Genomic DNA, 23,618 nt, shown 5'->3' with positions numbered 1-23,618 from the left:
ATAGATGATGGAAGCATGTACCGTCATGAATCAACTGGGGACTCATCTCTACAGAGATACTTCCATCACGCCTGACTCTCCATCTGTGGTACTTCTGTTTCTTTTCTGTAATTTCATCAGCACCAGTTTCTGACCGTGCTGAAGCTTGAATGTTGCCAGTTAAATGGCTGGTTCTGGTTCTGTGTGTCCAGTTTGAGAAGTTGGACTGGGCGACCTGGACATCTGTCCTGGGTCCCACCTGTGAGGGAATATGGCCGACTCTCAGCTTCGTTAACAGCGCTTCGCTCACCAAAGACCACAAACTGCTCGCCACCGGAGACGACTTCGGCTTCCTCAAACTGTTCACTTTCCCATCCAGGGTGAGACCGGAACCAAAATCCCGAATTCTACATTCATCAGCTCACATTTTCGTCCTATTCTAACTGTTACCTGCCCAACTTCTCCAACATCAGGGCCAGTTTGCAAAGTTTAAGAAGTACGTTGGCCACAGCACCAACGTGACGAATGTCCGCTGGTCCAACGACGACTCCATGTTGCTGTCGGTGGGCGGCGCAGACACTGCATTGATGATCTGGTCCAGAGAGCCACCGGGCCACAAGGAGAGCAAAGCTGTGGACAGCGAGGAGTCAGACGATGACACAGAAGAGGATGGAGGTAAGATAGTCAACACTGACATAGTTCCCTAAATCCATGTTCTTAGTTCTTGGAGTCAGAGTTGGAGTTATTCTTCCTTGACATATCCAGCATGGAGGTTTGTGTCACCGTTTTTAGAAGTTTCCGTGATGGTCTTATGTTTTCAGGGTATGACAGCGACGTGGCTCGCGAGAAGGCAGTGGACTATGTCACAAAGATCTACTCTACCAGCATCAGGAACATGTCAGGAACTAAACCACACCTGCAGCCCAAAGAGGTTCCTGTGGAGGACAGGTACCTTCAACCTTACCTTCATCGTGTCATTAAGAGACATGTATTCTGTCCGTTTCCCAGATGTTTCCACAGCTTACTGAATGAAAATCCCTCAGAGGTAAACTGCAACAGCTCTGTACACAGCAGCTGGTTTTAGGGGTGGAGTCTGACGGTTGTGCGTCATTACAGATCTGTCACAGAGCTTTGTGCTCTATAAGAGTTGGAGTTAAAAACCAAAGCAGAAAAATTCCGACGTCTAAGGCCCAATCCCAATTCCCCTTCACTCGCCCTTCTTTTCTTCACTCGCCCTTCTTTTCTTCCCTACCCCCTAAAAAGAAGGGGGAGATTTTAGGGCACTTGAAATCTAGGGCCTTGGCCCAGGTGCCTGTCCCAATACTTTAAACTTAAACTTAAACTTTATTTATTTATATAGCACCAAATCATACCATTTGAATGCAACACATGGTGCTTTACACACAGAATAAAATAACAATCAGAAAACACAATTTAAAACATCCCATACGACCTCTACCCCCACCCCCCACGCGTACACACACACTCACTCACACACACACACACACACACACACACACACACACACACACACACACACACACACACACACACACACACACACACACACACACACACACACACACACACACACACACACACACACACACACACACACACACACAGTAAGTGGACTGGTGACATGGCTTAGCACTAACGATCCAGGTGAGGAAAACGCTACCTATGGGTGGCCGTCCACACTGAGAGGCATCACCGACCATGTCCACAAGGAGCATCGCCACAGAGACCCCCCCAACCCGGACAGACCGGGGCAGACCCCACACAGAAGGTGGAGTCCCTCCCCCAGCTACCCAGGCCTGAGGGACCCCCATGACGACACCCCCATGGGCGGAGCAGGCAGACCTCCCAGATGAATAATAAATAACATAAAATAGAATAAAAGTCATTAAAATGGATTAAAGGTTTAAAGATAATAAAAGAGCTAAATAAATAAACACAATAGATGAAAAGACTAGGTAAATGAGATCAGATAAAAGCCAAACTAAAAAGGTGTGTCTTGAGCCTGCTTTTAAAAATAACAATACCCCCACTCCCCCTCGTTTTCATCCCTACCCTGAACAGGAAGCTGAGAGCCAAAAGCTGTTTTAATTTCAGCTGTAGCGCTGTTAATATGGCACTTTATTAAGTTTTAATATTTTTTTCAGGCGTAAAAGTAACCGTTAAGATCCCCAACCTGGGCTCAGTTTATCCAAATAACGCCTGTTAAGAAATTTGACTCGACGTTTTCGGAGATGAGAAAAGCCCCCGCCCCCGGGGAGCGGCAGCAGCTCACAGCCGGAGAACAGACGTGATCGCCAGCTCATCCTGCGCCGTCGTCCCGGGAGAGAAACCTGCAGCTCTGTTGAGAATTACGCCGGCTGAAATAAATCATTTAGGAAGATGTTAATTTTAGGTCTTAAGATATTTCTTAAGATTTTCTTAAGAAGATATTGGTGAATCGGGCCCCTGGTTCTAGACCCTAGTGGTCGGTAGATGAACTGCAGGTCTGGATCTGGACCTTGGTGGTCAGTTTAAGAACTATATTAGCAGAAGAACTTCAACTTTTTGCAATTCGGGGTTGGTGTCCGTCTTGACAACTGGCAGCTGTCCATCGCTTGGTTGTCATTCAGACTCTAAATGATCGACTCTGTTTTTCCTTACGTGTGTTCCAGGCCTCCAGTGAGCCGGGCTGCACCGCTGCCAGACAAACTGCTCAAGAACAACGTGACCAAGAAGAAGAAGGCGGTGGAGGTGAGTTTGGGACGTCTTGTTCCTGTCTCTGCGCTGGTTCTGGACTCCACCTCCAGCTGCCGTTTGTGCTTGTTTCCAGGAGCTGGTGTTGGAGCACGTCTTCGGCTACCGAGGCTTCGACTGTCGCAACAACCTGCATTATCTCAACGATGGCGCCGACATCATCTTCCACACCGCTGCTGCAGTGATCATCCAGAACCTGTCCGCTGGTCGGTAAAACCCTCAGACCATCTATCTGACTCTTGTTGGTGGTGACCTCACACTTCCTGCTTCCTGTCCTGACAGGAACTCAGAGCTTCTACCTGGAGCACACTGATGACATCCTCTGTCTGACTGTCAACCAGCATCCCAAATACCAGAACATCATCGCCACTGGACAAATTGGTGAGTTCTGCATAGGTCTGGACAGTCTGGTCCAGCAGGCTCCACATAAGAACTTACTTAGAAAGACCTGGACCAGTGGACTAGATAGAGACCTGGACCAGTGGACTAGATACAGACCAGGACCAGTGGACTAGATACAGACCAGGACCAGTGGACTAGATACAGACCAGGACCAGTGGACTAGATACAGACCAGGACCAGTGGACTAGATACAGACCAGGACCAGTGGACTAGACAGAGACCTGGACCAGTGGACTAGATAGAGACCAGGACCAGTGGACTAGATAGAGACCTGGACCAGTGGACTAGATAGAGACCAGGACCAGTGGACTAGATAGAGACCTGGACCAGTGGACTAGACAGAGACCTGGACCAGTGGACTAGATAGAGACCTGGACCAGTGGACTAGATAGAGACCTGGACCAGTGGACTAAATAAGATGTTCTCCACTGGACCATCCAGGGTGTACGCTCAGTGGCAGAGTAATACCATGAGAACCAATGCCCCCAACGCTGGGACTGGGGAATACTGGAAACGTGTGAGGGAGGAGGAAGCAGAACATTACACCAATGCCCCATGGGTAGTGGATCTGAGAGCTGTCACTGTAATCTCCCAGAACAAGACCCGGTCACCATCACAATGGCAGACATCCTAGAAAGAGTCTCAGGTATGAAGAGTTGGACAGCACCAGACCCGGACATGATCTACACCGACTGGCTGGAGAAACTGGCGGCACTCCATGAGCACTAATCAAGACAAAAGAACCAGCTGCTCACAGATGGGACCCACCCAGTCTGGCTGACCCAAGACCTCATTGTCCTCATCCTGAAGGACCCCCAACTACCGGCCAATTACCTGCCTCTGGCTAACATGGTAGCTTCCATCAGGCCGCATAGCGGCCAGGATGGGTAGGCACATGGGTCCTCGTATGAGTGCAGCTCAGAAGGGAATTGGCAGGGACACCAGAGGAACCAAGCACCAACTCCTGGTCGACAGGGCAGCTGCCACGGACTGCAAAATTAAGCAAACCAATCTGTACCCTGCCTGGATGGACAACAAGAAAGCCTACGACTCAATGCAAACTGCTTAAGTCACCACCAAGTGTGGCAGATACCAAGGAGATGCTCTGTCCCCACTGCTGTTCTGCATAGACCTGAATCCTCTCAGCCAGATCATCACAAAGAGTAGCTATGGTTACCAGTTCTGAAATCTACATGGATGACACCAAGCTGTACACCAAGAGTGATCCACCTCATGAGGATATACAGCAGAGATATCATTATGTCTGTGGGCTGCATAAATGCGCTTGGATGGTGTTCAAGAGGAGCAAGATGATCACTACGGAGGGGGTTGAGATACCAGATGGCGACATACCAGGGACAGCTACAAATACCTGGGGATTCCACAAGAAAATGGCAACTACAAAGTAGACAGCAAGGGAGTCAGTCACAGCCAAGTACCTGAAAAGAGTCTGTCAGATCCTAAAGAGCCAGCTGAATGGAAAGAACCATGTCCAGGCCATCAACCCCTATGTCCCAGTAATAAGGTATGCTGCAGGTTACCTTATTACTTCCTGGACTCAGGAAGAGGTGTATGAAGACAGGGAAGCACAGAGGATTTCATCCCAAGTCCAACACCATGAAACTGGAGACTGGACATGAGTGAACTTCAACGCCACCATTCAGGGTGAAGACCCCAGATACAACAGGTAGTGCTGGGCGGTATGACCAAAAATTTATATCACGGTATTTTTAAAAATTATATCGCTTTCACGGTATATCACGGTATTTTTTTTTTCATGCACAACTGGGTGTTAACCACATTTTCTAATGATTTGGAAAGGAATTGCTGCAGTAAATTGGCTTAGAATGGCCTATTTTACTGTCATGAGGAGGAAATATTGTAGAAAAACATTAATGTCCACACTAGTATAAATACAGGTTTGCATGGCCTCACAAAATGATGCCGTTTACAATGAGGTGGCAACACTTATGATTCTAATGAAGTGAGAGAATCAGTCAGACAACAGTTAAAGACTTTAAGTGTTGTCTGACTGATCTTTTACAAAATTACAAGGTAGAAAATATTTATTGAACATAAAAAACTAAACATTTTTTAATTTCCCAGCATTATGTTGTTTTGGTTCCACCTCCTGGTGAATGTTAGGTAAAATTCTTATGTGGTTACTTTTTGGTTGGCCAACGATTTATGTTTGTGGTGCACAACATTTACGGGAGCGGCCAGTCTATTTCCTTATATTACAACGCCGTTATTAATTGTTCGTTTTTTTACCCACTTATTCCACCGAACACCGAAAGTGTTTTTTTTTATTTTCGTCCGAACAATTTCGGTTACCGAACAATCGGTGCATCACTACTGCTAAACAGTCCCCTCACAAACAGTGTCCAGCGGCGCTACGTTCCGCGGCGCGGCGTTCCCAACGTTGTGTACGCTACTGTACATACTCACCGGTATTACGGTATATGAAACATTCATATCATAAGAAAAATAAACACCGGTATTCGGTATGAACCGGTATACCGCCCAGCACTAACAACAGGTCTATCACGCTAGACAAGACCCCAAGAGACCCTTGTACACAAGAAAACGAGTACTTGACGAAGCCTTCAAACAGAACCGGGTTGCTATCTGCAGCAAAGTCCTGATGACGGGGCAGCACTCACCAGTCACTGGTTTATCTGCGTTTGAGGGGCAGGTTCTGGGATAGGGGCGGTCTTTCATTAGGGTCTTCCGCCTTGGCCAGGTGAAGGTCTGAACTGCACCTTTGTGATCTGACTGTTCATCACGCTGCTCATGCATGACTCGCTGCTTTTGGCCCATCTGCACTTTTGTTTTTCTTTTGCACTGCTTCGTCATCGCCACCGCCTCACCTCATCACCAGGTGACATCACAGACCTGCCAGGTAAGTGCTCGCTCAGCTCCCTCCTCAGTTCACCCTCATTGATGTGTTTGTGTCACCTGTAACCTGCTGCTGTCCTTCGCTCTGGTGCGTAGATGCAGACGTGAGCGGTGAGTATCGGCGCGCAGGTGAGGTGTGTCTTTAGCCCCGCCCCCTCCCCTGAGACCCCGCCCCTGCCACAGAGCATGCCTGTACTGATGTGGCCCTGTTGAGCTGAAAACCAGGTTGTCCTGTTTGGCGGGGAACTTTAACTCGCTTTGGTTCAAGAGCGTCTGGTTCCTGGTGGAAACAAACAGCAGGCGTCGCTGCTACTCACAGTTCATAAATCCTGCATCCATGAAATTCACTGTTAATGTTTATGGATTTACATCTGTCTCTTTACATCTCAGGCTGCAGCAACAATAAAACTGTTCTTCATTTATTTAAACAAACACATTCTCCATGTTCTCCATCCAGCAACTTCACATTTCAGTTTTGTGTTTGACCTGCAGCGGGTCTTCCGTCCTCCTGACAGACCTTCATAGTCTGGTAGCATTCAGACCAGGGTGGAGATGCATGTGAGGCTGGAGGTGACTGGTCATGTGACTCAGAGGGTCATCAGACTAAGCTTTTCGGGGTTCATGCTCAGTAAAACTTCAGTGTTAAAACTTCACGTCAGTCTTCCTCAGTCTTTGAAATTGTTTAACTTCCCCAAATTCCAAACTTGTTTGTCCTAAATAGAAACCGTTTCCCAGTTAAAGAAATAAATAAAATCTAAAAGATGTGAACATGATCAGGACTTTGTGTTTAGTTTGAGGAACATCCTGGAGTTAAATCCATCCTTGTTCTGTTTTTGGAAGTTACTGAAAATAAATGTTTGTGTTAGGTTCCTAAATCATCACAACATAAATTAATAACTTAGGAAAGACACAAAGACTGTGGAATGATTTTCAAGGCGCTTCTGCAGAAGCTTCGGAGAGAAGTCTGAGGAGCTTCAGGGCAACACGGCCCTCCTCTTAGAACTCGTCAGGCCTTCTCACAAATTCTCCCTGCAGTCTGGCCTTTTTTATTCAGCAAGGGTGACAGGAAAAAGACCATATTCGGTAAACAGACTGTATGTATAGATGGACAGTGTATAGATGGACAATGGACAAAAACAGATGGTAACACATCAAGGTTTAAGAAGCCACACATGTGAAACTTAAGCTTTATAAAACACGAAAGGTCAAAAGGGGTCAAATGCCTCCCGGAACTAAAACAGAAACTCTGAACAGATGTGTCCAAAGACACAATGGGTCAGCTTTTCCCAGGACAGCCGACCCCCCCCCCCCCCTTGAGTATCTCCAAGGAAGTGGCTGCCCTGTCATCTGTTAACATGTGATGGGGGTCTTGAAACACCTAAAAACAATGGTTCATTGACCAACCAGGAAGTCAGCAGGCCAACCTTCAGTTTTAACCTCCTGAGTATGTCAAAGCATGTCCTGAGGATAAACAGGCAGTTTTCTAATTCTGATTCTGATTCTTCATAGTTTCTAATGGTTTCATAAGCACAAAACTTTGATTAATCTAACAGTTTGTTCGGGTACAGACTTAAGGTGGGGATGTCAGGTACATAGAACCACCACCACATCAGTCCTGTTCCATCACATCTGTTCTGACGTTGGTTTTCTGCTGGAACGACATTAATGACCATAAGATCTGCAATTATAAAACACCTTTGATTCATGTTCTGGTCTCCAACAGACGTTTAGATGCTGAGACATCTAAGACAAACTCCAGATGTTCCTTCAAACTGTACAACGTGATGACGTTTACACTGTTGTTGGTGAACGTGTTTCCTCTTGTTGCCTGCGGTTTACTGACGTATGATGATTCTGCTGTAATACTGAGCCCCGCTGCAGCTGAGGGACCCGACATGGTTTCATCTTTGGCTCAACATTCATTTGTTCAGAAACTCAGACGGACACAAACAGGTGAAAGAAATCCTGGTGAATTTATGGAATTTTATTTCAGTCTCGTATAGTTTCATCATTGATTGGTTCTGATTTGTTTTGTTGTTAATTTTGTGTTTTTCAGTGAAAGAAAATCAGAATTGGGATTCTTGGGAGTCTTTATGAACTTTACATCTTTGAATCTTGAGACAAAGTTCAAGTTGAGCGAACAAAATAAACTCAGCAAGCTAGCATATGTTTAGATGGGGCTAGCTGAGCTAGCATGATGGAATAACAACTGGACTGAGAATAAGCTCCGCCCCCTCAGTTACTGTTGCTAACAGACTGTCAGCATTGGTTCCAGTTTTAAGACGTTTAAACACAAAAGGACCCCCTTTCATTGAGGGCCATTCAGATAAAACTTACTGTATATATGTTGTGGACGGATGTGTAGAAAAAAAATAAAAATAAACCCTGCTGGTCATAAGGTTTTAAAGTTTTCTGTCATAAACTCCATAAACAGATGAGGGCTCAGGATCTTCACTGTGTTCCTGTAGAGCTGCAGATGTCTGAGTTCTGGTCCCTGTGGAACTGATACTCAACAGCCATTGGCTCATCTGTGTTTGGGGGCGGGGCTTACTGACAGGTGCAGGAGAAAATTCCAAGAAATGTCAAACTGTGACTGCTGGAGAAATGCCGAATGAGTCCTGCTCGGTTGAGTGTTGTTATCGGCAGTAAAACTTCTGGAAACACTTTTCATGTCTGTCCTCGTCAGTGTGAGCATGGTGGCAGAAACTAAAACCAGACTCGGGGCAGCCTTGACTCTCAGCATGTTGGAGTAGTAAACCCGTCTGTCCTGTCTGTGCTGGTCGTAGTCAGACTGCTTCCTTCTAGAAGTTCATGTTTGGTTGGTGTTAAGCCTCCGTTAGCTGCACATACCTGAGGGTTTTAGACCCTCGGGAGACTTAGTTAACTCATCTCTAGATCTTTGTTTCTTTTCTTAATTTTCTTTTTCCTTTTAGTTGGATCTTCCTTCCTTCCTTTTAGTCTAGACATTGTTTTCAGCTCTGCAGATGTTAGGATGCTAAAGATGTAGTGCTTTACTGCTTAGTCCCTCAGTTCTGTAGGAGGGGGGAAACCTGGAATCTGCAGGACCAGCATTACCTGAAGCCTTGCTTTCTTGGTCCTTGATAAGTTGTACCAGTATACGCATAGACCAGTGACTTGGTTATGGATGTAACTGGTTTTTGTAGTCAAGACATTGGTAAGGAGCTAGACTACAACCATGGTTCTTTGGTTCTGCACCATATTGACATTCTAAGAACTTCAGGTTTGTGGTTCCACAGTTTCCAGGAAGCTTGTGTCCTTGTTGCTCTTCTTCATTGTGGATCCTGTGGTTCCAGGTTCCAGGGGTACACCAGTGCCTCAGGTCCCTGGTTCCACAGACTCATGGGGGCTCAGATTTCTCATCTTTGTAGTTCCAACAGTTTTTGGTCTCTTCTTAAAGGTCTGGCCCCATCCATCCACATTTGGGATGCAATGAACAAGCAGACCCTCTCCATCCTGCGGTGTTCCCATGCCAAAGGCGTTGGATACGTCAACTTTAGCGCCACAGGGAAGCTGCTGCTGTCCGTGGGAGTGGAGCCTGAACACACCATCACAGTGTGGAGGTGGCAGGAAGGTGGGTCATGACAGGAACCAAAGGTTTTTACTCAGAGCAGTCCTTGGCCATGGTACTCTGCTGAAGCATCAACCAGGGATTACGGCTGCAGAACTGTTAACGTGTGACTCTGATCTCTTCTTTAGGAACTAAGGTGACCAGTAAAGGCGGCCACGCTGAGCGGATCTTTGTGGTGGAGTTTAGACCCGACTCCGACACCCAGTTTGTGTCGGTGGGAATCAAACACATCAAGTTCTGGACTCTGGTCGGAGGATCGCTTGTCTACAAGAAAGGTGTGATCGGCTCGGTGGAGGACGGCCACATGCAGACCATGCTGTCTGTCGCCTTCGGGGCTGTAAGTCACAGGCTTGAATCAAGCATTTGCAAGTACAGCTACGGTTTATCGGTTTGTAGTACATCTCGGTTCGTCTCATCCAGAACAACTTGACGTTCACCGGTGCGATCAACGGAGACGTGTACGTTTGGAGGGAGCACTTTTTGGTACGAGTGGTGGCCAAAGCACACAGCGGCCCCGTCTTCACCATGTACACCACGCTGAGGGACGGACTCATCGTTACTGGGGGGAAGGAACGGCCGTAAGTACCTCCGTCCACACAATCTTCTGCAGGTTCTGCCAGGTGCTCACCTTCGGTTACGTAGAGTCCAGAACTGGACCGAATGGTTGCAGTCCCTCTGGTTTTAAAGAATAGAAAGCAGATTTACACCACAGTCTGGACAAACCCCAGTTCTAAGAATATGACAAACCCCCCCGTGGGATCAACCAGAGGCCCGTGAAGAGCACTTTTGAGGCCTCTTTCTTTTCTCTCTGCAGTGTCAAATTGGAAAAACATGACTCTGCCCACCCCAACTTATCCAAAGATGGACAAATGGTTGGAACAAGCAGTCCTGGGGTGTTGGAATATGGGATTTTTATCTCAGTTACTACAAGTTAGCTTGTATAGCTCAGATTTGATCAGGCTAATCCCTAATGCTAACTAAATGGTCTTAATTAATATTACTTTACATTCATCTGAGCAAATCTCTTCAAAACATCCTCAGTGCAAGTGTTGCTACTGAAACAGGTGCTACCAGAACTGAAATGAGGTCTACCAGGACCCTAAATGTACCAACACATATTGGTTCTCTGGGATTTTTGGAACTAGTTCCCAGTGAAGGTCGGGGTAACGTTGGTGTGTCTGAAGGGCTCAGACCAACGTGGAGGGCGGCTCAGCAGTTCCAGCTGCCGCCAGGGCTAGCCGATAACCATCTAGAGGTTCAGTTAGCCCAGCTAGCTGCCTTCAGTTGTGAATGAAGTTAACTGCTGCCTACTCTTTAGCTAAGCTTCATCCCCCGACCCCTCCAGATTAACCCAGAACCTTCCAGACCAACCCACAGTCGGCCACAGCAATTAATAACACGACTAAAAATATTCTCTTTAAAATATTAATCTCTATGTTCTTAGGTCTTTATATTAGAAACTAAAGTGAGGACTGCCACCAGTTAACCAATTTGAGCTGTCAATCAAAACTTAATGCCCCTATTCATGTATAAATTACCCTTGTACAGTTGTCATGTCATGGATATGAACCCTCACTATGGAGAAGACTGTAAATATGTTTATTTCTGCTGTAAAGATTAACATTTTAATATGGAACTAAATGGAGATGAACCCACTGTTGGATCCAGACCCTGGTGGTCAGGAGAGGAACTGTAATTTGAATTTAGACCTTTAATTCACATACATTTTGAGGTCTGAGTCATGAAGTCAAGCGAGAATATTTGTTGGTGTTTGTCAGGACCAAAGAAGGTGGAGCAGTGAAGCTTTGGGATCAGGAGATGAAGCGCTGTCGAGCCTTTCAGCTGGAGACCGGTCAGCCGGTGGAGAATGTCCGGTCTGTCTGCAGAGGGAAGGTACGACTGCCCCTCTGATCAAACCAACAATAATGCCATAACATGTAAAGCTGAGCTGTAACAACTTCTGTTCCATCCCAAAATCCCAATTTTCACCTGGACATTTTCAGTTTGTCATATCCAGAAGACTTTATGAATTATCTCAGTTCCTGTGATTGGAGTTGTAACCTCAGACTATGTGATCCAGGGTAAAATTCTGGTGGGAACCAAAGATGGAGAGATCATAGAGGTGGGGGAGAAGAACGCTGCCTCCAACACCATGATCAATGGCCACACTCAGGGAGGGATCTGGGGACTAACCGCTCACCCTTTTAAAGATGTCTTCATCTCTGCCAGTGATGATGGAACCATCCGGATCTGGGACCTGGCAGACAAGGTACAGAGCAGGACCTGAGAGGATCTGAGGCCGTCTGAAGCCTCCACGTGGTCAAACATGTTACTTTACTCTTCTTCTCTGATCCAGAAACTTCTGAACAAGGTCAGTTTGGGTCATCCTGCCAAGTGCACTTGCTACAGTCCCAACGGAGAAATGGTGTCCATTGGCATGGAGAATGGGGAATTCATCGTCCTTCTGGTCAACTCGCTCACAGTTTGGGGAAAGAAGAGAGACCGCAGCGTCACCATCCAGGACATCCGGTAAATATCACCCTGGTACTGAGGGCAAGGGTCAGAGGCATGGGGGGGTCAGATATCAGAGGTACAGGGAGCAAGGACCAGATGTACCTAGGGCAAGGTGACACTGAGATCATTCAAGCCATTCTCAACTAGGGGTGTAACAATATATCGTGCCACGAAATTTCGCGATACAAAAATGTCACAATACGTGTCGTGGAGGTGACAAACTGTATCGCGATATTGGGTTATTAATATTAATCTATTGTGTTGACTACGCGCATCCGACTAACGCGCATCCGACCGCGGCCGGACCGCGCGGACCAAAATCTTCCTCCGCTCAGAAGAAACTAGTCCCGTTTTGCAGTCCCGTTTTGAGGTCTGAACCTTTACTTATGTAAGGCTGGTGTAGAGTTAAGCCTTACCTTATTAAATTAAACCTTTTTGGGGTCGTGAGTAGGATAAACACGCAGGCAACTTCTGCTAAGTTCCAGTGTACTTCAATGTCCGCTCAACAGTGTAGGATTTTAGAACATCAACACAGCACCTAGTGCTGTATCACTCCGCCCAATCTAAAACATACTAACAACTACAGATTAACTGACTAGTGTCATTAATATAGTCCCTGATTTACAGAATATAAAGAATATATTTATAAAATAAGAACCATGAATTGCCAAAATAACCTTCTTAACAAAAATAAATCTCCTCTTACACTTGTGAGGTGAGCATGAATCAATCTTTTTTATGATGTAAAATTGTATGTATTTATTTACTTTTATTTATTTATTTAATTTTAGTTGTTAAATTTCTGGAAAAGAAAAAAGTCAAATCATACATGAGAGAAACTATTCAGTTTGTGGCATAATATTTTTATTGTATGAAACTGAAGATGCATAATGCAAACCTGACATTTACTTTTAGTTCAGTTTGTGGAAAATGGTTGGCCTGGCTTTCTCTTTAAAACTTAAACAGTTATAAAGCATTACAAACTGTAACAATAGGGCAAACGCACAGCATTATTTTGTGTCTTTCAAATAAAAGACAATTTCCTCATGACTACCTCATTCAAGGTTGTTAAAAAAATACTGCTATATCGTATCGTATCGTTATCGTGACCTCAATATCGTGTATCGTACCGTATCGTGAGATTAGTGTATCGTTACACCCCTATTCTCAACCAAACAAAGCATGATAATCTACATATGTGGCAAGAAAAAGAAAAACACACAAGATTGAGTTGAACTTTAATGTTCTGAAAACCAGTAACCCAAATGAAACTAAATTCACAACCAACAAGTGAGCACATCACATAAAGATGAGAATCCCCCACAAAATACATCACTAGCGAGCAGTTGCTACATGCTACCAACAGTAGCCTATTTGTGTTTTTAAACTAAGTATCCACAGATTGTAACAGTGCAAGGATGACCACTCTGACATAAAAAGTCACTGACTAGAAAAAGAAAACAATTACAGTACAACTCTGAATTCAGTCGAATCTTTGGTGTTTCACCATCAGAAATCAGATTCCAGGAGAAAACTCTTCTGGATTTGAGGAAATTACACGACTCTGAGGTGAATCTGAATCATGGTGTCTGACTGTGTCTACAAAACTAGTACAAAAGCAGGACACCTGGAAATCATCTCCTCAAACGTACAGACTTACCTTCACTCTGACTGGATAACTCCTAAAGTGACATGGGTTTGTGAACTGGTTTAGGGACCTTTATGTCAAATAAAAGCAGTTTGATGGATTGTACCTGAAATATATCAATGAGACAGCTATGACTAAATGTACAGCAATCTCAGTCCAGTAAATGATGAGATGTTCTAGAAAGATTACTGGAGTGTTTAGGTTCCAACTTCATGGATTCAACCAAATATCAGCTCTAAAAGTGGAAGATTGGTCATATTTGTGCTGTGGTCCTCATTTACTCTGATCTGGTATTTATACTCATTTTTTCACTTCTGCTGGGATCTCGCGTGTCTTTTATTTTGGTGACATGTGTTAGTTACTGAGATAAACTCATTTTGGATCACACATACATTGTTTTAGTGCAGGAACATCAGAAACAGACCTTGTAAGGAACAGTTTTTTACGATTCTAGGTCATGCATGTGGGGGTTTTGTCATGTTCCAGGTTCAGTCCAGACAACCGGTTCCTGGCGGTGGGTTCGGTCGAAAGTGCTGTTGACTTCTACGACCTTTCCCTTGGGCCGTCGCTCAACAGGATTGGTTATTGTAAGGACATCCCTGGCTTTGTCATCCAGATGGACTTCTCTGCTGACAGCAAACACGTCCAGGTGAGACCGGAGGAGGTGGTTGAGTCAGGACCCAGTGAGGGGTTAGAGCAGCATGACAGAGCTGAATTCTCAATGCCGGTCTCTTCATTTTCTTGTCAGGTGTCCACCAGCACCTACACCCGGCAGGTACACGAGGTCCCTTCTGGGAGGATTGTCACAGAGCAGTCCCTCATTGACAGGATCACCTGGGCAACCTGGACCAGGTGAGGCTGGTTTCAGGTTCAAGCTAGCCTCGGCCTATGTAAACGTCTGCTGTTCTGCCTGACGGAACCTGAAACCTCTCAGGGTTTCCTCAGAAACTCTCAGAGTCCTTCGTTACTTTACTGATGTACTCGTCCTGTTGGAGATTGCAGGACCAGAGTCACCAGAGATGGAAACAATCAGCAAGTCTTTTTTTTCCAATTTTTTTCACCCAGTGCTCCTACCTAAGTCAGTCCCTGCACTGAGCTCAAGTCTCCTCAATCTCCGCTCCTATGCTTCTATTCTATGGTGTATAGAGGGTATGCATTGACGTCACTTCCCCGCTGGACCACGCCCCCTTACTCGCACTGAGTGGCAAAACATCCAGCAAAAATTGCTGCAACTAGTAGGGAAACTGTGGAAAAGATGGGATAACAGCAGATTATCGGCTTAAATTAAAGGCAGTTGGACTTGACAGTGACCCGTACAGTTACCTGAAGAACCAGTGGTCCATGGACATTAATATTTGGCCACGAATCGAGTTTCCTGATATTTATATGTACTTAACTTTCTACGCCGGGGAAATACACGAAGCAAAGCTTGAAGGCTTACAAAAGTCTTGACGCTTGGTCCGACTTCAAGGCAGGATTTGTTGGCAAAATTAAAGTGATGAGGACACTGAACTTTATGATTTAACCGTTTAACGTTAGTTACCCAAAAATCCAACATTACCTGATACAAAATGGGAACCGCAAATCCACGTTTCGGTGACTGGAATCCAGTTGTTTCTGTGAATTGCAGCGATCCATTTGTCTCTCTTAAGCTTATTTTTCATCAGTCTGTAAAACGATAACTCCGATTTCTTGCTAAATCTATGAGTACAGTCGATCGCACAACAGCTCTTTCACATTTTAGATGTTTTCGAGTGCTCAAACTGAAAGTCTATGCTGCCACTCAGTCTTTCTGCCACTCAGTGGGCGTAACCCACTGTGAAGTTGCATCTGTGACGTCATGCGCATTCCCTCTATAGCACAGGACTGCTGCATATTTTTGTGAGGTAACACGGGAGAATATGCAAACTCCAGACAGAAAGACCTTTTTTCGCCAACCCCAGGAAGTAAAAGCGCACTCAGCACCACAGCGTCCCCGGTGAGAATTTAACCCCGGACCTCCTAGCTGAGGCGGCTGCACTACCAGCTGTGCTCGTCTCTTCGCTGCTGCACCTTAGATTGGTCGGAGTTAGGGGTGGTGCTTGTGTAGATGTGCTTCTACGTTGGAAGCGTTTCCTCCTCTGGAAGAAACTCTTCTAAGATACAGTTTGTGGATCAGCTGGCCCTCCTCCTCTACACAGCGTCTATCTGGATGTTTTCGGTTCCACTCATTGTTATTTATGAAGCGCCAAATCACGACAGATGTCTCAAGACATGTCAATAACACAATTCAACTCGTTCCAGATTAGTCCAGTTAACCCAAAGCCTATGAAATAACAGTAATTACTGTGGATGTGAGAGGAAACAGCCTCCAAGGAGCAAAGCCACCTGGAACTGAGCGAGAACTCACCAGGGCAGAAGGGAACTGTGTAAAGCTGAAAGGACTGAGCTCAGATCAGTGAGCATCCCGCTGTGTCTTCAGAGGGACCTTTGGGTCTTATCTGAGGGGTTTGGGAACAAGACTGTAGCTACCAGCATCTAACTGAAGCAACATTTCTGTCTGTTTTGTTCTTCAGCATCCTTGGTGACGAAGTTCTCGGCGTTTGGCCCCGTAACGCTGAGAAGGCCGACGTCAACTGTGCGTGCGTGTCTCACGCTGGCCTCAGCCTCGTGACCGGAGACGACTTCGGTCTCATCAAGCTCTTTGACTTCCCCTGCTCGGAAAAATTTGTGAGTGAACTTTATCTGTCAGACTTCCTGAAATGCTAGTTTCAGAGGAAGTTTCTTGATTTGACATCCAGATGATTTTTTTTTTTTTTTCAGGCAAAACACAAGCGCTACTTTGGTCACTCTGCTCACGTGACCAACGTTCGCTTCTCCTGCGATGATAAATTCGTCATCAGTGCCGGCGGCAGCGACTGCAGGTGAGAGAAGCAAGGAGCAGAAGTTAAACCATCCTATAAATGAGTACAGCCTTCAGGCCCCTCCCCCTGCTTGTCTGCTTAGCCCCTCCCAGTGGAGCAAGCTGATGTCTTTAATGCAGGGACGGACTGGGACTAAAAAACGGCCCTGGACTTTGACTAGGCCCGGCCCAAAGCAATCGGCGCGTGGAAACTCAACAACAATAACGCCTGGCATGAGTGTCACAATACTTAATTGTGGCTCATGATACTATGCCATCCAAATGATAGCAATAGCACTGATTTGACTAGATGTGTTAAGAGCATAGTATTCTAGTTTAACTTGAATACTCTCACATAGAAATGAAGGTCTCACTGCAGTCCCTCTGGTTGAACCAATACAAAACAGGTATCTATAAATACACAACACTGTATGAGTTATGATAAATCACAATGTAATGAGGGTGTAAATATACAGTTTAACTTCAATACTCACATAGAAATGAAGGTTGAATAACCTAAAAACAAACCAGCAATGTCATTTTTCTCAATGTTTAGGGATAAGGAGTTTCTTCAACAGGTCACTTTTTTCTGCAACTCTGTCATTTTCAATAGAATAGAATAGAATAGAATAGTAGACTTTATTAATCTCCCAGAGATTAATAATCAAGGGACATGAGGATGAGAATGCTTCCAGGTGTTCTTGTGCCTGTGTGCTCCCCCCTCACAAAAGAAAAACAGAGAAACATATTTTCTCATGAACAAATTTAATTGTCTGAAAGATGGTTCAAATGTTATTTCATTGCCCAAAAAATATGTTATTTTGTTACTTGGAAAATTTTAAATATGTTTTGTTGGTGAGAAAATATGTTTCTCTATTTTTCTTATTTTTGTGAGGGGGGATATATATTGTTTTTCGGCACTACCTTGTTCTCTATAGCTGATACAACATGAATTACTCCTATCTGGGATCAATAAAGTTCTTATTTTTGCCATCTGAGAAAATTAAATGTATTATATTTGGTGCCTAGCTGTTTCCAACAATCTTTTTCATGTGGGAAGTCAGGATGACATTCCCTTCATCCAAATGCACTTTTGTTCTTATTCTACCAAAGTCCATGTTGTGCACCTTTTTGATCGATTTCTTTTTATGTTTTGAAGATAATTTAAAAAATAAAACCGGGTTAAACTTTAGCCAAAACGAGGCGTAGTTTAATAGAAAAACACAAAAAAACTCCCACAGGGAACTCAGAACTTCTTCACAAATAACTTAAAAATCACAGAGAGGAAAAAAAAACACCAGCAAACTAACAAACAAAGCAACAAAGCTCAGAGTTAACAAAACGAACCAGCAATGACTCGCAGCCGCTCCTTAACTTCTCCTCCTGATTGAGCTGACGGGCTGCAGGTGGTTTAAGGATGATTTATGGTTCCGCGTTAAATCGACGCAGGGCCTACGGCGTAGGTTACGCGGAGACGCGCGCCGTACGTTGTGCGTCGCCGCGTAACCTACGCCGTAGGCTCTGCGTCGATTTAACGCGGAACCATAAATCAGGCTTCACCGAGCGACTCACTGTCCGCCGCGCAGCTCCTCACCACGCCGACTCCATGCTCATATATTTCATAAATTTATAAAGCCCATATATTTATAAAGCCCCGCCTGGCCGAGCCCTAACACTGTGGCCGGCCGCCGGCCGTCCTGGACTACCGGCCGTTCTGTGATTCTCCAGATCACACAGATGTCCAGTCCGCCCCTGCTTTAATGTTTGTGTGTGTGTGTGTGTGTGTGTGTGTGTGTGTGTGTGTGTGTGTGTGTGTGTGTGTGTGTGTGTGTGTGTGTGTGTTTTCTCTGCAGCCTGTTTGTCTGGAAGTGTCAGTGACCTCCTCCTGAACCTTCTGCTCCACGAGGACCAGGGACGATGATCGTGACCGGAGCTGCGATGAGTTCCTGCTGCTGATGGGGGAGGTGCCGTCCGTTGCCGTGACTCCTCCCCCACATCCAGATGGAAGCGACGGCGTTGTTTGTGTTTGTGTTTGTGGTTAGCTTAGTGCAGAAACCTGCGAGAGCCGTGTAGCGTGATGGTGTCAGACGTGCCTTCTTCACGAACTCTGACCAAACCTTGACACAACTTCATTTAAACCGTGGTGCTACCATCGTGAGGGCTGCGACACACCTGGATGCCGGTGTGGTGTTCGTGTGTGATGAAGACGACGCAAAAACCAGATTAAGACGGATCCAGTTTGATCCCAGAACCGCATCTGTAGAAAAAAAAAGATCTCTACCTCCAAACACAATAAACTTAGATGTGTTAAGGTAGGATGTAAACGTGTTCAGGTAGAACGTAGATGTTTGTTAAAAGCAGCGTTCCTGCTCGTGTAGGTGAGTGTTTGAGCCTCTGTGTGGAGTCTGATTCCTCCAATTGGGATGAGTCTGTCATCTCCTCTGTTTACTGTTTTTAAATGTCCATCAGCTGTTCGCCTGGCTCGGGCTTGTAACCTGGAGGCCTCCCCTCCAGGATGTGGAAGCTCCTCCTCCATCAGGGCGAGGAGGAAACATTCAGCTCCTGCAACCACTGAAGGGCGCAGCTGGAGACGTCAAACTCCGGCTGCAACCTTCTGACTTGTTTATTATCAATAAAGGAGACGAGCACAAGCTGAATCTGGTGTCTTCTTGTGGATGAAGCTGCTGTCTGCTGCACGGAGACAGCAGACAGAAATAAACTGCTGAAATAAACTCAAACTAAAGTCATAGTTGATTAAAGGAACATGAGGCTCCTTTTAAGAAATGAGACTCTCTAGCGCCACCCTTCACCACGACGGCCGTTGGGGGTACTGCAGCCAACAGTGAAGCCGGCACGGGAGAACGGGGAGAACGTGCATGCAGCGTCATGTGACGTCACATCCGCAGCCCAGCGCGGGAAATTCGGGACCGAATTGCAGCACATTTTGCAGCACACAGCCTGTTCAAGGCAACGGAGAGATACACTAGAGGGCTCATTCATTTTGGGTTTGGAACGCTTCATCTGACATTATTACTAGAAAACTTATTTTTCATAAATCCTGCCTCAATCCAGCTCCTTTAAACGTGAACTTATGGAAATCAGACCTTGTTCTAATGAAACCGACCTGGATAGGTGAGTTGGTCCTCCATGGCGTTTCCATGGCAACGTGTTAAACTGAAGTGATGATGAACATCTCAGGTGTTGTCAGTCAGGCTGAATGTTTAAAGGGTTAAATGTTGTGGTTCCATGGCGTTCATGGACCAGAGGGAGTAAAGGACATCAGGAAGAACCTTCCAACCAGCAGGTAAGAGACGAAAAGACTGTCTCCAAGCAGCTGGATGTTGCCGTGACAACAGTTGGAGGTTCAGAGGTTCTTGCAGGACCTGTTCCACACCTGCCCAGACCATACCTGTCAAGTCTCCCGTTTTGGCGTGGAAACTCCCGTATTTTACCCCTCTTTCCCGCCGTCCTCCCGTATTAGTAATTACCCGTAAATTTCCCGTTTTATAATATAATAATTTTAAAAAAGCATTCCTGTGTCTCTCCAAATGGAATTGTCACTAGCTTTGTGAGAACTGCCACCTGCTGTAGCCTGGGTGGCAGTTCTCACGAGATTAGTGGCGACGTGGGAACAAACTCAGAGCAAGAGAGATGGATGGATGTAACGAGAGAGACGACATTTCTGCCAAAAAAGCAAAGACTTCCTATCCACCTTATTCCTAGCCCCCATGAGGCTTTGCGTGAATTATGGGTGCTACTTCCGGTGCTGCCGGAACCGGCGTTTGTTTACATGCTGAGTGAACGCGTTAATCCTCTTTCTCCGAGCGTTGGGGATATAAAACATGTGGAAACACCACCTGTCACTGCTCAAACGGGACAATATCATCTTACCTCTGCCTCCTGCTGTTGAGGGATGGGAGGACGACCTGAAGAAGTGAAGAAATGCTTAGAAGATGGGAAGTATCTCATTGTTCCCAATGGGCAAAGTGGATACTCCTCCAGGTGGGTAAATATTGTTACTTATAATCAGTACTCGAGATGAGGGGGGATGGCATCCCCCCTGAAATAAAAACGGTCCAAATCATCCCCCTTTCCATCCCTTATGTCATTTCATCAATGAATGTGGTTTTACTGCTATTTCTTTTTTTTCAATTATGCTTTTTATTGTTTCCTTCACAGACATTCATCACAACAGTCCAATGCATCCACAGATGTATAATCAGAGCAGCAAAAATATACGAATAATGGAGGTATATAAAAATAAGTTTAAAAAAATAGCAGATACAGCTGAATTCGCCAAAGGTTGACATTGATGATAGAAACTAAAGACACAGAACAAGTGAAATAATACTAAAAGATCAAAATTGAATAATGACTATACATGAAATTCTATACCTAGAAGTACATATAACATATGCCTGCTGTACATATACATATGAAGACGTGAAAAACTAACCCAGTGAATGTTTGATCTGAAAGGACATTTTTTCTCCCATCCCCTGACCCTATCCCCGTCCCGCCAGTCGAACATGGTGCACTGTAGACTTTGTTTCTGAATCCTCTTCAGTCATTTTTATGTTAGTTTACATTTCCCTGATCCATGATCTGTGTTAGAAATGGGTCCCAGATTTCATTATAAGTGTCTAATTTCCCATTTATTTTATATGTCAGACGTTCGTATGATGCAGTTTCTGACAGAGCTGTGAACCATTCTGTGTAAGTAGGGTTGTTACCCCCCGCCCAGTGTCTCAGTATAACCCTCTTTTTTCCCGATTATTCTCAAATTATTTAGGCTATTCAGGAGACAAAACGCGGGTGTGAGAGCGACATCGGTGTTCAGGCTATCATTGATCTTTTTCATGACCCTTTGCCAATAAATAGCTAAATTAGGGCAGTCAAAGAACATATGGGTGATATCCCCTTGTGCCGTATGGCATCGCCAGCAGATGTTGGAAAGACTCAGTCCTGCCTTATGCTTTCTCACAGGTGTCCAATAGAGTCTGTTGAATATCTTGAATTGAACCAGTTTAGACCTGGCGTCCCTCATTGGTGTAAGCATCTCCTTCACCAGTTTTTGCCACTCATCATCCTCATATGTGATCCCCAAATCCCTTTCCCACGCAGCTTTTAGGCCCATGATAGCGTTATTAAAGGTATTGTGACACGAAAAACACATTTTTCTTGATTTTTTGTGTTTTGTTGGGTGTCTTGACATCAATTACACCCAAAAAACAACGAACTTTTAACATTCAGTGTATTGTGTGCTTTCTGGGATTTTCCGCATAACTGTGCAAAAACGGCGCACCTGGTTTGGTGGCGGGCCGTGACGTCAGGGCCCGCTAAATCCCCACCCCCTCCACCCAGCTCCCTGCCTCCTCTCCTCTCCAGCGCACCATAAAGGCTGATTTATGGTTCCGCGTTACACCGACGCAGAGCCTACGGCGTAGGGTTACGCGGGACGCGCACCGTACGCTGAACCCTACGGCGTAGGTTCTGCGTCGATTTAACGCGGAACCATAAATCAGGCTTAACAAGGAGCTGTTTACAGCCTCTTTTGTTCTAATCACCGGAGGAGAACTGCTAAGAAGACCCGCGGCCACTGACTGGACTTAAGATAAGGAGACACTGCTGCTTGCATGCCTTTATTTTTATGATTGTTTGCTGTGGACTGTCTGCTTCGCCCTGCTGCTTTTCCGTGCATGCTTCGCCTGTCGCTCCCGGCTTAACTCTCCGACGCCGCTGTGAGCGTATTGCTCGCGGGGAGCTGCGGTCCCGGTCCTCTGGTCCCGGTTGGACTTCATCCCCGGGCTGTACTCGCCCTGTCTGGGCTGTGTGTGTGGGTGTTTGTGGTGTGCGCGCGTGTGTTTGGAGACGCCGGCAGAAGTGTGTAGCGGTTGGTTGGAGGAGGTTTGGAGGAGGAGCGGGGCAATGATTGACAGGAAAGGGGGAAAAGGAAGCATCTTTCACGGCGCAAAAAAACACTGTAATAAAAAGCCAGGAATGGAGTACTACAGTGAAGTTTTTCTTGTTACACTCTTTTAGACACATTTGAGGGATGTTGGCCAAGACTTTTAATAGTGTTAAAAGCATGTTAAAAATGATGTCACAATACCTTTAAGTCCATCCGTGAGGTAGTTATATATTTGACCTGCCAGGTGTGGAAGGGTACTCAGCAACTTCAATTTAGAGCACATGGAGGACTGAGTAGGCAGCCTGGTGTCCATAGGGCCTACTTTAGATAGACAGTCTCTAAGTTGTAGAAATCTCCAGAAATCTTTTCTTTGTAAATCATAAAGTTCTCTTAATTCTTCAAATGTTCTCAGTGCATTATTATGATAAAGATCTCCAATGTGCTCAACCCCCTTCCTATGCCACTCTTTCCAAAAGAACATCTTCCCTCCTATTCTCAATTTTGGATTATTCCATATCGAGGCCGACTCTATCAAGAAAGGGGATGCTCCCTCCCTTCTGTGCATGCGGTGCCAGGTATTCCTAGTATGGGAGATTATTGGGTTCTGACTATCAGTCTTCAGATCCTGATTTAGGTAATCTGTTGCTCTGAATGGGGCATTCACTTCTTCCTCCAAGTCTACCCACAGAGGTCCGTCCTCCCCACACGAGAAAAGGGAGACTATCTGAGCCCCTAAGAATGCTTCCTAGTAGAGCTTCATATTCGGAAGTCTCAGCCCCCCATGTTCTATCTTCACGTGTAGTCTTGATAACTTCATTCTGGCCTTTTTACCTGCCCAAATAAACTGACTGAACATCTTATCTATAGTCTGGAATGTAGTCACTGGCACGCTCAGGGGTAGCATGTTTAACCATTCCCCGAACCGCGACCAAAACCCACGGTGAGGCTGCATTCAGCCATTATGGCCCCTCTTTATGGAACAGCCTGCCAGAGAACCTCAGGGCCGCAGAGAATGTTGATATTTTTAAAAGGAGGCTCAAGA

At 45.5% G+C, this 23,618-nt stretch overlaps 2 protein-coding genes across 2 annotated transcripts in view; one reads left to right on the top strand and one right to left on the bottom strand.

The window, feature by feature from the left end:
- Positions 1-19,313, top strand: part of LOC133445813 (echinoderm microtubule-associated protein-like 6) — a 56,448-nt gene extending 37,135 nt beyond the window's left edge. Inside the window, exons 25-42 of the mRNA XM_061723279.1 lie at positions 192-359; positions 453-654; positions 801-927; positions 2,652-2,730; positions 2,810-2,939; positions 3,016-3,114; positions 6,017-6,037; positions 9,452-9,625; positions 9,751-9,959; positions 10,043-10,200; positions 11,401-11,515; positions 11,703-11,891; positions 11,979-12,151; positions 14,271-14,433; positions 14,533-14,636; positions 16,340-16,493; positions 16,587-16,687; positions 18,519-19,313. Coding sequence (XP_061579263.1) covers positions 192-359; positions 453-654; positions 801-927; positions 2,652-2,730; positions 2,810-2,939; positions 3,016-3,114; positions 6,017-6,037; positions 9,452-9,625; positions 9,751-9,959; positions 10,043-10,200; positions 11,401-11,515; positions 11,703-11,891; positions 11,979-12,151; positions 14,271-14,433; positions 14,533-14,636; positions 16,340-16,493; positions 16,587-16,687; positions 18,519-18,543 — 2,391 coding nt within the window. The 3' untranslated portion in view covers positions 18,544-19,313. The remainder of the gene's footprint in view (positions 1-191; positions 360-452; positions 655-800; positions 928-2,651; positions 2,731-2,809; positions 2,940-3,015; positions 3,115-6,016; positions 6,038-9,451; positions 9,626-9,750; positions 9,960-10,042; positions 10,201-11,400; positions 11,516-11,702; positions 11,892-11,978; positions 12,152-14,270; positions 14,434-14,532; positions 14,637-16,339; positions 16,494-16,586; positions 16,688-18,518) is intronic.
- LOC133445838 (E3 ubiquitin-protein ligase TRIM39-like) overlaps positions 1-23,618 on the bottom strand; it is a 205,187-nt gene that overhangs the window by 171,254 nt on the left and 10,315 nt on the right. The window lies entirely within an intron of this gene.

Source organism: Cololabis saira, chromosome 1, assembly GCF_033807715.1.
Source record: "Cololabis saira isolate AMF1-May2022 chromosome 1, fColSai1.1, whole genome shotgun sequence".
NCBI lineage: Eukaryota > Metazoa > Chordata > Actinopteri > Beloniformes > Belonidae > Cololabis > Cololabis saira.
The sequence above is the reverse complement of the archived record's forward strand: the minus strand, read 5'-3'. Positions and strand labels throughout refer to the sequence as shown.